Raw genomic sequence first — 15174 nt, 5'->3', positions numbered from 1 at the left:
CAGACAGATATTTTTTGCTAGAAAACAGTACACCACACAGGTGACAGAACTGCTTGTAAACAAGGTCCCTACCCAAGTGGAGCCGGAGGCCCCAGGTGCTACCGAACCTTTGACGGATTCCTTTCAGTTCTGCCCCGGAAAAAAATTACTATTTCTACACAAAATAAAATTCACAATTCCCATTCTTGCCACCCCCCCTTCTTAAGAAAGGGATTAATGAATTGTTTTAGCCCTTCGTTGGAGGAATTAAAGGGTGGGGGAGAGGATGGGTGGGGGGTTGTTTAAGGATGGGGGAGGGAAGCAGAGTAGAGTTGAGGACTCTGCCCGCTGCCGCTGGTGATGCTGGCAGGGCCACTCCTCAGGCACTGTCAGCGACCCCCCCGCAAGTTACCTGCATGGCCCCTGATGGGAACCACCAGGCTACATGGGCCAAGCTTGGAGCCTCCCTACAACTACGTAACCCCGCACATCTTCCGTGGTGCCCTGGCTCAGGGCCCAGGTGCAGCCACTGGTCCTCTTGCGGTGGCCTTGGCTTTGTCTCTGCACACACCCGAGGGTGAGGCCAAAGCGTGTCAGCTCCATGTCCGGCTATGAGCCACCACCCAAGAGGACAGTACCAGCTTCTGGGGCCTGGCTGCAGCCCATTCAAGCTCAGGCCATCATGGCAAGTACATAGTGGGGGGCCACTCCTCTGCCTCAGAGCCCTTATTTTCTTGGTCTCAGAGCCCTTATTTTCTTTGAAGACCCCCAGTCCTGGGTGGTGGCTGGGCTGCCATGGGGACAGCCGTAGCCCACCCCTGCCACTGCACACCCGCCAGGAGCCCCGCTCATCGCCTGTGGCGTAGGGCGGGGGCTCCGGAGAGAACTCTGCTAGCACCACCAGACTGAGGGCACTGTATTAGGCCATGGGCAGGGTGGGCTGTGAGGGCTTCCAGGTTGTGCCTGAGCCCCCCAGGCCCGTGTCCCTCACCCTGTAAGTGGCAGGGTGGTGATGTGTTTCTCCTGTCCTGTACTTGACAGAGAGGTCCAGCACGCCGCTGAGCCTCTCTGAGGCCTATCCCACCGACCGGGGTGGGGGGTGGAAACACGTTGCTCTTGGGAAGTCGGGGGCAGGCAGCTGACCGGGGTGGTCGAGCTATTTCTCGAGACAGAATCAGAGTCTGAGCACAGCCTGCCAGATGAGAGCAGGAGCAAACAGGCCTGGGGAGAGGGGGAGCAAGCCTGAATCCCTTCTCCACCTCTTCTCCCAGCGCTGTCTACGGAGTCGTAGCCCACGGCCTGGGGAGGAGGCGGGAGGTAGGCAGAGCTTCATTTTTAATGAAACCTTCACAGATGGATTTGTATAGATGTGTGCGTGGGGGGGTCTGTGTGCGCACTTGTCTGCACACCTGGGGCATGTTTGGATGTGTATGTACACATGGGCATGTCGGCTGCTATGTCTGTGTGTGCAACTTGTGTGCCTGTGGGAGTGCCGTGTGTGCATGAGAGTGCATGAGTGTGTGCACATGTGTGTGTGTGTGTGCGTGCACGTGCTCCCCTGTGTGCCTGAAAGGTCTTGCTCAGCCCTCAGGGACTGGCAGGACTGGCCTGCTGGCGTTCACACAGCCCTCTCGGGGGAGCCCGGGAGGCTCCTTGGCCCTGGCTCTGGGCCTGGCAGTGGCAGCAGGCTCGATGGAGGGTAGACCTCACACACAGCCTCGTAAGTGGGCAAGGCATCCACAGAGATGGTGCGGAGGCCACTCTGCGCCCGCGGGTAGCCACCGGGGCTGGCGTCGGTCAGCGAGTAGGGTGGAGGCGCGTCCGTGGGGAGGTACAGCTGAGTAGCTCCTGGCCCCATACACTCTTCGTAACTACAAGAGAAGGGGCTCCCTCAGGCCTGTGGAACCTGGCCTTGGGGGCAGTGTGGGGCCTTTCTCCAGGAGCTGAGAGCCTGTCCGCAGTGACAAGCTGCCCTGGCAATGGACCGGCCAGGCGTCTGTCACGACAGCCCCAGCGAAACCCCCTACTCCCCAGGGACCACTGAGGCCTAGATTCGGGTCCTGACTCAGCCGCAATGTTCTGTGTGAAGTTGAGCTGCCGAACGCTGGGTCTCAGATAGCTCAGAACGGTGGTAGCTGCTGTGGACGGAGCACCTCCCAGGCTGGGCAGAGGGTGGGTAGTGCTGGTGGGAGCAACCTCAGGCTGCCAGGCACCCCCTGGTCTCAAGTCGCTCCAAAGTGGCCTTTCCAGGTGTACGAGGGAGTCCCTGGGGCCCCTCTGAACCCACAGGTGCAGGGCTAAAGAGCATCCTGTGGCCTGGGGGAGGGCAACTGCGCCGCCCCTCCCAGTACCTCTGGGGGCAGAGGGAAAAGGGCACCCAGCTGATGGGGAGGACCTGTGCGGTTGCTGGGCCTGAGGGTCTCCTGGTAGGAAAGTGGTGGGGCCCTGGCCCGTCTTCTCTCTCCGAGTCCTGACTGGTGGGCGGTCTGCCTGAGGGTGGCTGGCCAGAGAGGACCCAAGGGCCCTCCAGAGAAGAACCCTCCAATGGGACACGGCCACCTGATGGCCCTGAGTGCAATTTGGACACAGTGACCCTGTGCCCAAATTGGGCTTTGGGGGCACATACGAAGGAGCTGGGGCCTGGACCCTCCACCCCACCCCTTCACCCCAGCCTGAAGGAACTGAGCTCTTTTCTTTCTTTTCTGAGCGTCCTGTGGGACATCCGCTGAGTCACACCCTGCCGCACTGGGCTCCTCTTCGTCAGTTCGGGGGGTGGTCACACCCCCTAGCAGATGTTTTCTGCACTTACACCTTTCGGAAAGGTGTTGCCATTTCCCATGGGGGGCATTTGTGCCTCGGGCCCACCCTCTCACACCCCGCTCCCCCACGAGGCCTCTTACCCTGGTGGAGAATCAGTGTACAGCTCCTGGAGCACCATGGCGTTCGCCTCCTCGCCAGGGCTCAGGTCCGCGGGAGGGGGCCAGTCCCCGACAAGGCTGCAGGCGTAGCGCACCCCGCGGCTCCAGTACGAGGACTCCTCTGACTCTGCAGGGAACAGACATTTGGCCTGGACCTCAGGCTGGGACTGGGAAGAGTCCTCATGTGGTCACCTGAGGCCCCAGAGACTCTGTTCTCTCCAACTCACCACCCTGCTCCTCACCAAGCACAGATTCCCCTCAGTGGCAGCCCCAGAGTGCAAACACCAGCACTAAGCTGGGCATGGGGCCCCAGAGAGGGAGCAGAGCTGGCCCTGCCCTGGTAAAGCTCCCAGGGTGGTGGGCAGTCTACCCCAGGGACAGCCCAGCACTGAGAAGTGTGTCATGAGCTTTGATAGACATAGTACTGGGCAGTGGGAGATCAGGGAGGGCTTCCTGGAGGAGGAGCTCCCGGAGCTGAGTCTTGTCTAGGAATTAGCTAGGGGAAGAGGTAAGCAGGAGACAATAGGGATGAGGGCAACCAGGGCCACTAGGCTCTGGTGCAGGGGTCCAGTCCCTGCTGTGCTGCCAGGGGAGGATCCCCCCTGCTGGCCAAACCTCACCCACACTGCTGTGCACCTCTCTCCTTGGACTGCTTTTCTTGGCTCTCCCAGAGGCTGGGCACCTCAGGGAAACTGAGGCTGCTCTGAGGGGCTCACTTGGCTCAGACCCCAATCCTGAGATGACCTAACTCAGTCCCAAGCATCCAACCAGGCAGAGCTCCTGAGGACCAGCTGGAAAGGAACCTCCCACCCCCCCTTTCCTACTTCATCTCCCCAAATTGTTTTTTTTATCCCCTCTCCTTCCCTGACTTCCGTGTCAGCACAAACCCAAATGGTCCAGGCCCTTGGAAGTTCTCTGTCCACCTCATGGAAGGTGAACTCTCCCCAACCCCTCTGCTACCAATATTAAGGAATCCCTCAGTTCATAGCCCAAATCCAAGGTTAACATCCCTTGACAGGCCCAGGAGACGGGGAGGAGGACTTTGCTTCCGTGAGCACTTCCTGGGCTCAGGCCTTGGGATCTTGTGAGAGAGGCACTGTGACTGCCCCCTTCTTTCAGAGGAGGAAGAGGACAGGGAAGTCACTTGTTCTAAACCCCCAGCGAGTGAGAGGAGACAGGCTCAGCCGCCAGACCTGCCTTCTGAAGCTCAAGTTCTTTCCATCTTACGGAAACATTATTTCTTTCGCTCCTTCGTTCGTTCATTCATTCACACTCAAACATTTATCGGCCTCGCTCCCTGTGCTGGCCAGACTGCAGAGGGGCCCTGTGGGCAAGCAGGGAGGGCCCACTTTGTACTGAGGGCGTGGGCGCCACGGACGGGGTTGAGCAGAGGATGGAGGTGGCCTCAGCTCCGTCACTTTGGTTGCGTGTAGGGAATACCTTGGAGGTACCTGGCTGGCGGCTGGCAGGTGGGGGCGCCACATTAGTCAGGTGGCCTGGGAGCGGGTTTTCTCGGGAGAAAGATAACGAAAATAGTTAACATTTATTGAGTACTTAATCGTTTGCCAGGTACTGTCTAATTTAGTCCTTACAGTAACTTCTGGGGGTGGGTCCTGTGTTCACATTTTATAGAGGACTCACTTTAGGTGCACAGAGGGTAAGCGACTTCCCAGTCAGCATGGAAGATGAAGTCCCTTTTGGACACTGTGAGTGTAGGGTGGCTTTAGGACCTCGGGGGAAGCTATCTTGGGGACAGTTGGGTGCACGGACTGGAGTTGGGCCCTGGGTCTGGCTCTGAGGGACCTGGATTCTCTTCTCCTCAGACAACAGAGGTCCACCAAAAAGTCAGAGCGGTAGGAGAGAGACCGGGAGAGCCCGTCCCTGGAGGCAGGGGAAGGGTGTGTTTGAGGACACAAGGGTCCCCAGTGCCACAGGTCAATGCTTGTTGGTGCGCTGCCACTGCGGTGCTCTCCCCACAGCCGTGCACAGTGTGTGTTTCCTTTCTTCCCTGGCATCTTCGTCAGGTTCCCGGCAGCCCCACTCCCTGCGCCCCCAGAAGACTGGAGGAAGGTGTGAGGGGCATCAGCACCCCCAGGCTCCCCACGGTGGCCCCAGGGAGGTGCCAAAGTTGAGCTGAGAACAGATGTGGCTAGGAAGGTGGGAACCCCTCAGAGGGGTCCCTGTGGCAACAGGGATGCGGGGCTGCTAAGAGCATGGAGTAGAAAAGGTCTGACCCCAGCCTTGGCCTGGCTGTGACCTCCTGCCCCTCTATCTGTTCTGGAGGTCAGGGGCGAGGGCCTTGCTCATGAGGCAATGGCCCTGGGCCCCGCCATGGACTCAGGAGGGACTGGCCTGCCCCCAGGTCCATCTCTCTCCCCAAGGCCAATGTTGACCTCTCAGACTTCGGCTGGGAACTGCTGCAGACCCCTCGCCCATACTCAGTACCAGGCTCAGGCCTGGGGACTTCCAGGCTGTTCATCGTGTTGCTTCAGTTTTCCCACCTTTAAAACGGGCTGGCAGAGTTCTTGCTGTGAGGATGGAACAAGGTGGTTCCTTTCCTTGCCCACAGAGCGCCCTCTCTGGGCTGCGCCCTGCTGGAGAGCTCTGTGAGGCCCTGGCGGGCGCTGCGCAGTGCAGCCAGCCCATGCCAGGGGCGTTGGGGAGGTGGAGGTGTGATGCCAGGACAGGACAGGGAGAGGGGAGTCCGCCCAACCTGGGAGGGTTTGAGAGAAGATTCCAAAAGGAGAAGGCACTTGAGCTGGGCCTGGAAGAACAAGTGGGCTTTTGTCGGTTGGGGAAGCTTGGGGAATGGCATCTTAGGCATAGGGAAGGGCATTTGCAAAGGTGCACAGGTGGGAAGGGGCATGAAGGAGGCGCTCTTTCTGTCTTGCAGGGGGAAGACCCTGGGGCCCTGCCAGGGCTCTGGAGCCTCCAAAGCACTTAATCTGCGGTGTGAATGGCACCCCCTGGGGTTAGAAGACTCCATAGACCTGCTTTTCTTTTCCCTGTCTCAGGCAGAAGCCCCTCAGGCCTCAGGGCAGGCTCTTCTCTGTCTGAGCATTTAATAGGACGGCATTCCTTCCTGCTGCTTTTGCATAACTGGCCCCTTCCAAGAATGAACCAGCCAGGCGGCTGCACTCTGTAAAAAGTTGGGGATACTGAGCTGATGGACACTTCCGGGACTGGTCGGCCCAAGAGTTAGCCACCAACTCTGTTGTAAGGGTGCTTCCTGTAACTGGGAAAGTCTCAGGTCGGTCTCCTCGCACTTTGCAGGCTCTCTGGAGATAGATTCATCCACCCCTCATTCATTCCATCCACTTATTCGTTTACCCCCTCCAACACCCCACCTATCCATTCCCCCATTCCCTACCTATCCATCTTTCCACCTGCCCACCACCCCTCCCATCTATCCATCCTCTTACACATCCCCCCCAACCCGCACATCTACCCCCATCCAACCATCCATCCACCTCTCCATTCACCTGTCCTTCCATCCGCCCATTTTATGCATCCCTCGTCCCACCCACTCATCCCTTTCTCCATCCACCCATTAATCCATCCACGCACTCATTCCACCTTCTCCCCCCATTCGTCTCCTCATCCCCCTACCGAATTATCTCCCCGTCCCACCCCCACGCCTTTCTCCACCCATCCCTCCACCCAGGCACCGTCTGGGTGAGCTATCAGCACAGCCTGGACCAACAGCATCCGGGGCTAGGGAGTAGCCACTGTCTTCCCTCTGACCTTCAGCTCCGCCCTTGGCAGACAATGGGGCTTCTCCTGCCCCCGAGTGCATTGTGGTGGGCACCTGTGAGCTCTTCCGGACCAACCTGAGCCTGCGCGGAAGCCTTCCCCAACCACCTCCCCCTCCCATGGCAGAGCAGCCACGTCCTCGGTGCCTCCAGGGTTGCAGTCACAATTGGACGGCCGCTCACCTTGGCTATCCTCGAACTCTCTGCGGCGGCGGCGGGATTGCTGGGCCCCGCCCTGACTGTCCCGGCGGAGGCTGCCCACGATGATGGTGACGCAGGAGATAGCCACGACCATGCCTATGACCGCGCTCGCCACCAGCACCGGAGACACGAGCACGTTGTTGTGGTCCGAGCTCTCCAGCGAGGCGTGGTGGGAGTGGCTGGTGCGGTTGTATCGGTCTATCAGAACGAAGAGAGAGGACACTGAGCATGCCGAGCTGGGGCGCAGAGCCCGCCGCGCACCTTCCTCCTCCGTCCCTGCTGCCCTATGCGTCGTTCATCTCTAACTCAGTGGAGCCTACTCTGAGGCCAGGACCAGGGGCTGCTCCTGCCAGGGAGGAGGGACACAACACCTCACCCCACTGCTGGAAGGAGCCTTTGGTAGCAGGATCTGACTTCCCCTCCTCTCCTTCTCTCCTCTGGCCCAGGAGCTCAACTGATCCTTGGCTCAGAGAGGGCAATGGACTTGCCCAAGGTCACACAGCAAATAAGAGAACCCAAGACTTAGTGCTAGACAAGGACTCCACTCCGCCAAGACACAAAGTTAAAAGGTCAGCATGACTTTACCAAGGTCTTGGGGAGGGGTGGGGGACACACAGGAAGATGAAGTATGAGGACCAACTTTGCTGGACTCCAACAATGGCCATTTGCCTCAGGTGTGAAACCGACCCAGGGAACTCCAGGGAAGTCAGGCAGGTCTGGACTATGGACTATGGACTATGGGCTATGAGCTGACCTGGACATGTGGTGGTGGGGGGTTGGATCATATCAGGGAAGGCTTCCCAGAGGAAGTGAGGCTGGGAGGCATTCTAGGCAGAGGAAGATGGGGACAAAGGCACAGAGGTGGGAGGGGCCTTCTAGGAAGGGGTGTGGGGTGGCAGGAACATGGGGAGATGAACGATCCTCCTCTAGGACGAACAGCTGGGTGTTTGAGGGTCCTGGAGAAGAAAGCTCCTGTGATCCCACAGGACAAACTGGTAGGGCACTGAGGGGGTCTTGGGTGGGGATTAGAGTCAGCCAGGGGCAGCCAGGGGCCCTCGTTCCCTTGCTCAGGGATGGCCAACCCCTTGGTAGTGAGCGCCTTGGAGTGCCACTTAATTCTCTGTGGGTCAGCTGGGCAGGGGTGAGGTTTCCCCTTTTACAGATGTGTAGACTGAGGCTTGCTGGTGAATGACCAGCCCCCAGTCACCCCATTACTCTGTGGTTGAGTCAAGCTAAAACTCAGGCCCAAGCCTCAGAGTCCAGTGCTCACTCACTGCCCGAGGCATGAGCCCTTCTGGTGGCTGCTAGCCCAATCGGGCCGCAGGGAGCCAGCGTCACACACTCAGTGCGCCACAGAATGGGGGGCAAGCACTCCTGGGCCCTGTTCTGAAAGGGGTCCCCCTGTCTGTCCTCTGAGAGACCATGTACAGGTCCCTGTTGCATGTGGTTACACGTGGTTTCCAGGGCCTGGGTATGATTGCTTTCTGCATCCTCAAACTCCACACTGGCGGAGGCATACCCAGGGTGCCCAAGTCCTCTCCTGAGTGAGTGGCTTCAGACTTGAGTCCAAGTGGAGAAATGGCAGGGAGGCCTGCACTGCCTCAGGGGCATGAGGCCTCTGTCTTGGGTGCTAATCAAGCAGGATTTGGATAGTCACCTGCCTGGGTAGCTAGAGGAGGGCTTCCCAACCCCCCCCCTCCAAGAGGGCCTGGACTTCTGCTAATCAGAAGCTAGACAATCAGCTGCCGACACCTCTCCCTTTCCATCCCTTTCTATCACTTCCTCCAGAGGATGGCAGGGACACTCAGACCATGGCAGGGACAGGTGGACGAAGCACGAACTTGGGGCCTTGCCCTGAGCTGTGAGCATACCCCGCCAGCAGTTCTGGCCCATGCAGATGGCTCTTGCAGCCTACTGACTTTCCTCAGGAGGGGTTCCTGCAGGACCTGCTGTCCGGGCCAATTTGTCCTCCTAGCTCGGGGTCCTAGCCTTTGTGTGCTGAAGTTCATTGTAAGCTGCTACCCTGCAGGGGCATGCACTGGAGAGAGGAAGCTCCCCGTGGCTTTGGCTGGGTATCCATGCTTCCTGACTCTCTGCTGTGAGGATGCTGGGGTACACGGATTTCTGGGATTCTTTGCGAGCCAAACACAGACCGATGTTTTCAGAGCCCCTACTACGTGAGGCTCTGTGCTTAGAGCTTACTTCATCCTTCAGTCCCGTGTTCCTACAATTCTCCCCATTTTATAGGTGAGCATGCTGAGGTTCAAAGCTATTAAATGCCAAGCTAGTACATGGCTAAGCAGGCACTCTCTGGGCCATGGTCTCTCCATTACATCCCGAGGAGCTGGAAAAGAAGGTCTCTAATGTAAAACAGAAACAGCTCAAAAAGGGGGCAGAGGGAATAGAGTTATAGCTGAGTAACTGGAGTAACTTAATTTTTCGCTGGAGTTAACTTAGTGTAAGTATGAAGCAGATTGTGATGCATTTATATGCATACACTGGGCCCTGGAGCAATACGTAAGGAAATAAATACAGTAAAAAATCATTAAAAGAATTAAAATATTACAGTAGAAAATATTTACTTAGAGCAAAACAGAAAAACGGAGGAACCAAAACAGATAAGAGGCTCACAGAAGACAAAACGTAAAATGGCAAATGTAAATCCAATAATAACATTAAATATGAATTGAAGTTGATCCATTCAAAAGGCAGAGTTTGCCAAACTGGGTAAAAAACAAGATCTTATCTATAGGAACCTAATACTTGGGAACCAAAGACACAAAAACGGGTTGAAAATAAAAGGATGGAAAAAGATACACTATGCAAATAGCAACCGTAAGAAAGCTGGAATGGCTATACTACTATTAGAAAAAAAGGACCTTAAAACAAAAATGCCATTAGAGATAAGAGGGATATTTTATAACAATAAGAGTCAATCTGTCCGCAAGTTGTAACAATTGTAAACTTACATGCACCTAATAACAGAGTCCCCAAAATACATTAAGTGCAGGCTGACAAGCTGAACAGAGAAATAGAGAATACAACAATAATAGTTGGAGACTTTACTACCCCATTTTCAATAAGTTACAAAATTTGGTTCCTTCTCTGCTTTTTGACAGGTTGTAAATGCTTGACTTTTTAAGTGCCAGCTTCTCATTTTTATTTCCTTGGCTGTCAGCTAAAGTTTTCCATTTTTCTTCAAGACCCACAGATGACAGGTGGTGAAGTGAGGCTCTCCTCCCTCTCTTTCTCCCCGGCCAAGGGATCGGCTTAAATTGTCCAGTCTGACCTCAACATACCTTGTCCTTGGCTGGGACTGAGTTGCATGCCTGCACCACTTCCTAAGACCGAGCCAACGGCAGGCATTACGAACCGATGATGGTTCCCTTTCCTGTTTGGCCCGGGAGGCAGCCTCAGCATTCTTTTCCACATAGCACTCCATGCGGGACTATACTGGGCATGAACTGGAGCTCTGGGCCACCACTCGTCTAGTGTGGCCACAGTCCTCCATGCTACCACCCCTGAGCCAGTGGCCAGGGCTTTGGTTTGGACTAGACGTGAGCCAGTGCCTACTCTGCCAGTGGCCACTGTTTTCTTTCCAATAAGTCACAGACCAGCTGGCTAACCAACCCGTGTCACCTCCTTCCTCTCTGCCAGGTGGCCTCTCACCCTGGAAGTCAAGGGCAGGGCTTGGGAGTGTCAGGGACATCAGTCCTCCTAGGGGAGGGTCGGAGTGTATGGGGTCCGCACTGCTGTGGGGCTCTGGGCTGTCCTGTGTAGTGGGCCAGCAATGGCTTGGGACACACTGATCACCCCGTGATCCAAGGTGGAAGTGCTACTGGAGAGCCAGCCTTGGCATGGCTGCAGGTGCCCAGAACGAAAATCAAGGGTTGGATGTGTGTGCGTATCTGCCCCGCTCAGCACACAGAACCTGCTGCAAGGCGCCAGCCCCCTGGGGTCATCTCGAAGATGCCTTTCCCTTCATCTGCCTCAGCAGCGCTCCAGCGCCTTGCCTTCTAGGCTCATTATCAGCCAGGTGTGGAGATAGCATCACCTGTGCCTGCAGGTAGAGCCAGTGGGCACAGGTGTCCCGCTGCATGGCCGGTTGGGAAATTAATCTTCTCGTCACCGCACCCAGCAGACGTAGGTGCTGCTTTAAGTTATGAGGGAAACTCTCCCAATTTCCAAATGCAGGGCCCATATATCAACAAGGTAAATGGTGACAGCCCCTGTGTCACTCCTCTGTCTCCCTGTCCCCCTGCACCAGCTGCAGCAAGAACAGGAAGAAGCAAGCTTTGCCTTTGTTCTGGACATTCTTCCCAGGCCTCTTCCACAAAGGTGCCCATGATCAAGAGGAAACTGTACCTCAAAATACTTGCTCTTCCCTGAGGTTCCACCCCCACTCAGACACCAGCATGAGTAGCTAACGCTTCTGAACACCTGCTGCGTGTCCTGTACCACGCTTGGTACTTCTCATACACTGTATTATCTTATTTAATCCTCATGGTAGCCTGTATTGGAATCCCCAAGTAACAGGTGGGGACACTGAGCCTCAGAGAGGTTGAGTAACTTGTTTAAGGTCACACAGCCCACAGAAAGGGATCGGGTCCATGGGCCGTTGAAGCCCCATGCTCTTTAGCCAAGATGCTATTCTGTGGCTACCAGGCACTGTGAGCTGGGAGTATGTGTATTTTTGGATGTTGCTACAGTAAAATGCTCCCTCCGATCCCTAAAATGATGCTTTGTTTCTTCTAGGCCACTTTATATGTAGTCAAAACTGGCTGTGATCTACAGCTTACTCGGACTAAAGGTACATCAACAGCTGTGCATTGCTGATGAGACACCAAGATGCCAGGGAAGGGGAGTTCGTGTGCCTGGGCAGGTACACAGGGAGGAGGCGCTAACTATCCAGGGCTGGGGAGGGGGCGGGGCCCCGTTCTGTGTGTCTTCTCCCGCTGTGTCCATTCTAGAGATTCTGGGATTGTGGGGAAGAGGCCCTCGGTGATTTCTCCAGAGGAATGATGATAACAGAGTTCTCACTGACCGAACATCTGCACACATCAGCCAGACTCTGAACCCTGCACCTGCACGTTGATCTGGTTTAATCCTCACGGCAACCTGAGAGGCAGTTATTGGCTCTTCCCCATTTTACAGACAGGGAAGCAGTTCCTGAGCCTGCCCTCTTAACTCCCGTGGTTCCATATGGACTGAGAGCCCGTTAGGGCAGGGCCTGTGTCCTCTCTATCTTGTGTCCCCGTCTCCCCAGGGCCAGCAAAGAAAGGAGGCTCAGGAGCCATTTGAATTGCACAAAGTTAAGTCAGGGGTCAGCTGCTCCGTGCGCCTGAATGCACCCTCAGGAGAGTGAATGAACAGCTCTCAGTCCTTCTCACTCCATCCGTCACTCACTTCCCATCCAGCCTCCCAGCCCAGCCACAGGAACCACAAATACTGGCTGACTGTTGGGAAGGAGTAGATGCTTCCACCCAGGAGAGTGTACCAGGTCTTAACTGAGGAGTCTAGGTCTGGAGTGGGCACCAGATCAATGACAAGTCAGTGTGGAGAATTCTGCCATAGGAGAAACTTGGACTCCTGATGGAGGCTCTGCTTTTGAGGACTCAGGGGAGAGGTGGAGGCTGAAGGGAAGACTGGCCGGGGCTGTGTTTCGAGGGGCTGGCAGGCACCAGACCATGAGGAGTCTAGAAGGTCAGATCAAGAGACTGTCCTTGCTGCCTTGGCTGGGTGCTCAGCTGGTTGGAGCATTGTCCCGTACACCAGAGAGGTTGCAGTTTCGACCCCCCAGTCGTGCTGTGTGCAGTCAATGTTTCTCTCTCACATCTCTCTCTCTCCCTCTCTCTCTCTCTCCCATCAATAAATATATGCTCAGGTGAGGATTTAAAAAAAAGGGAGAGTCTCTCCTTGCCCTGGCTGGATAGCTCAGTTGGTTAGAGAATCATCCTGATATGCCAAGGTTATGGGTTCAATCCCAGGTCAGCGCACATGCAGGAAGCAACCAGTGAACGCGTGGATGGGTGGGGCAACAAATTTCTCTCTCTCTATCTCATCAATAAATTAAAAGAGAGACAGAGACTGTTCTTATTCCGAGGGCAAAGAGGAGACAGGGAGGGGTGTGGTCAGAGTATTTTAGGACAGCCCTCTGGCTGCAGAATGAGGGCCAGGGTGGAGGCAGACCAGTGAGGAAGCTTTTTCGAGGGTCTCCAACCTAGTTTTGTAGCAGATCAGGGATTCGAACCCAAGCAGGATGGGGTTGGGGGTGGAGCTAGGAGACCCAGTTTCTGGTTCTGGTTCTAGCACTCCCTCACTGAGTGAGCTCGGCACCACTTCTGCCCTTTCTGACTGCTCACTATCTGTCTGAAGAGATACGTACACTCCAGTCATTCTCCCTCCAGGGTAGATGAACAGGTTTAAGTGGGGTGGGGGGAGGGGGTGGGAGCCAGGAGGGCCTGGTGGGTGTGAGTGGAGGCACTGAGATCCAGGCCTGTGCTGAGGGATGGGGTCAGGGCTGCCTTCAGTCTAGGAAACCTGGGGAACATGCAGGACAGGGGAACTGAGCATCATCACCAAGTCCTCGCTGAGGGCAGCATGCAGGCACTGCACTCAGTGTAGGAGGAAAGGGCTCTCCACAGCCTGCAGCTACCCGAGAGCACTGACGGAGGGAGGGAAACCTCTTTAGACCCCCACTCCTGCCCACTCCCTATGAGATGCTGGCTAGAGGGAGAGAGGGGGCCGAGGACTCAGATCTGACCGGTGGCTCCTGTCACAAAACATTCTGAAGACATTTGCCGCCCTCCTGGCAAGTCTGACATCAGCAGTGTGCTTCTTCTTCCACTATGGAAACCGCCAGGATGTGGCTGTGAAGTCACTGGAGGGAATATGGGGAATAAGAGTCAGCACCATCTTTCTCTGCTTACCGTTGGCTGGCCCCCGCCCCCCAGAGGGGTGTGGAGAGGGGCTGAGGCAGGGGGTATGGTAGGGCAGGCTCACTTGCTTGGGCACTTGAGTCTCCTTGCCTGCTCTTTTGGGGGACCTCTCAGCACACCTGCTGATGTCTGTCCTCTGACCACAAGGAGCCTGTGATGAAGGGAGATCCGAGTGTTGGGGGCCGGGACATCTACCAGAGGGGGCTGGGTCTTGAAGGACAGATCAGCAGGACAAGATGACGGGAAGGAGGAAGTTCCATGGGCAGGAGCGCAGAGGGGTGAGAAAGAACTCCCAACACAGTTCAGGAGAAAGGGGGAGGTGCTCCTGGGGTGAGGCTGTGGGGTGTTACTTTGATGGCTGCTGAACATTGGGGTTATGGGAGTGAGGAAAAGCCTTCTTGGTGTTCAGGATTCTTCTTTCAATGAGGATGCATCTCTACAAGGGGTCAGCTAATGTCATGTCAGGGTTGGCTAATACCTTTTGCTTGGCCATTTGTGGCATTGTGGGTGGGGCAGATTATACTGGAAAGGATGATTGGAATGTGAAGTCATCCACCTGTTAATCGATTCTCCATAAATTCACTCATCTAACCAATCATCCACCCTCCCATGTATTTATCTAACGAGGCATCAATTGGGCATCCACTCATCATTCATCCTTCCTCCCTCCCTCTCTCCCATTCATCCATCCATCCATACATTTAATAACTCATCCATCCACCCATCTATCCATCATTCATCCAGTCATCCATCCACCCATCATCCACCCATCCAATCATCCATGTATGCATCCATCCATCAATATATTCAATCACCCATGCATGCCTGCATCCATCCACCCATCCAATCATCCATCCATTAATCTATCCATCCATTAATCTAACCATCCACCCATCCAGTCATCCATCCACCCATCCAATCATCCATCCATTAATCTATCCATCCACCCATCCAATCATCCATCCACCCATCCAATCATCCATCCATTAATCCATCCATCCACCCATCCAATCATCCATCCACCCATCCAATCATCCATCCATTAATCTATCCATCCATGCACATATTCAACAATCCACCCATCCACTCACTAATACTAACTGGTTATTCCATGCCTGCACATAGGCCTAGACACTGGGAACCTGGTTATGAATCAGACCGAAATGAACCTCTCAAATTGTAGAAGGCAAGAGGTTCCACACAGGTGCCCCAGCACTGAGAGGGAAAGCCGTCATAAAACATGAAGCTCCCTCCTCTCACTTCATGGAGAGTGGCTCTGCTTTCTTCTGTTTTACATATCAGAGTTAACAGGACAGTGCTTCACTCCCAAGTAGAAGCCCTTCAACCACTGCCTTAAAATACAACTGGAAAAATGTAAGCGAGCAC

General features: G+C 55.4%; 1 protein-coding gene across 1 annotated transcript; it reads right to left on the bottom strand.

The window, feature by feature from the left end:
- Nucleotides 1-1597: 1597 nt before the first annotated feature.
- Nucleotides 1598-10177, bottom strand: BEAN1 (brain expressed associated with NEDD4 1). The gene is made up of 4 exons (XM_053914856.1): nt 10150-10177; nt 6833-7048; nt 2880-3024; nt 1598-1850 (listed from the first exon to the last, which is right to left on the bottom strand). The coding sequence occupies exons 1-4, from the start codon at nt 10175-10177 to the stop codon at nt 1598-1600; spliced, it is 642 nt and encodes a 213-aa protein (XP_053770831.1).
- Nucleotides 10178-15174: the final 4997 nt, after the last annotated feature.

This window comes from Desmodus rotundus, chromosome 12, assembly GCF_022682495.2.
Source record: "Desmodus rotundus isolate HL8 chromosome 12, HLdesRot8A.1, whole genome shotgun sequence".
In the NCBI taxonomy this organism is placed as follows: Eukaryota; Metazoa; Chordata; class Mammalia; order Chiroptera; family Phyllostomidae; genus Desmodus; species Desmodus rotundus.
This window is presented reverse-complemented; position numbering and strand designations above follow the sequence as displayed.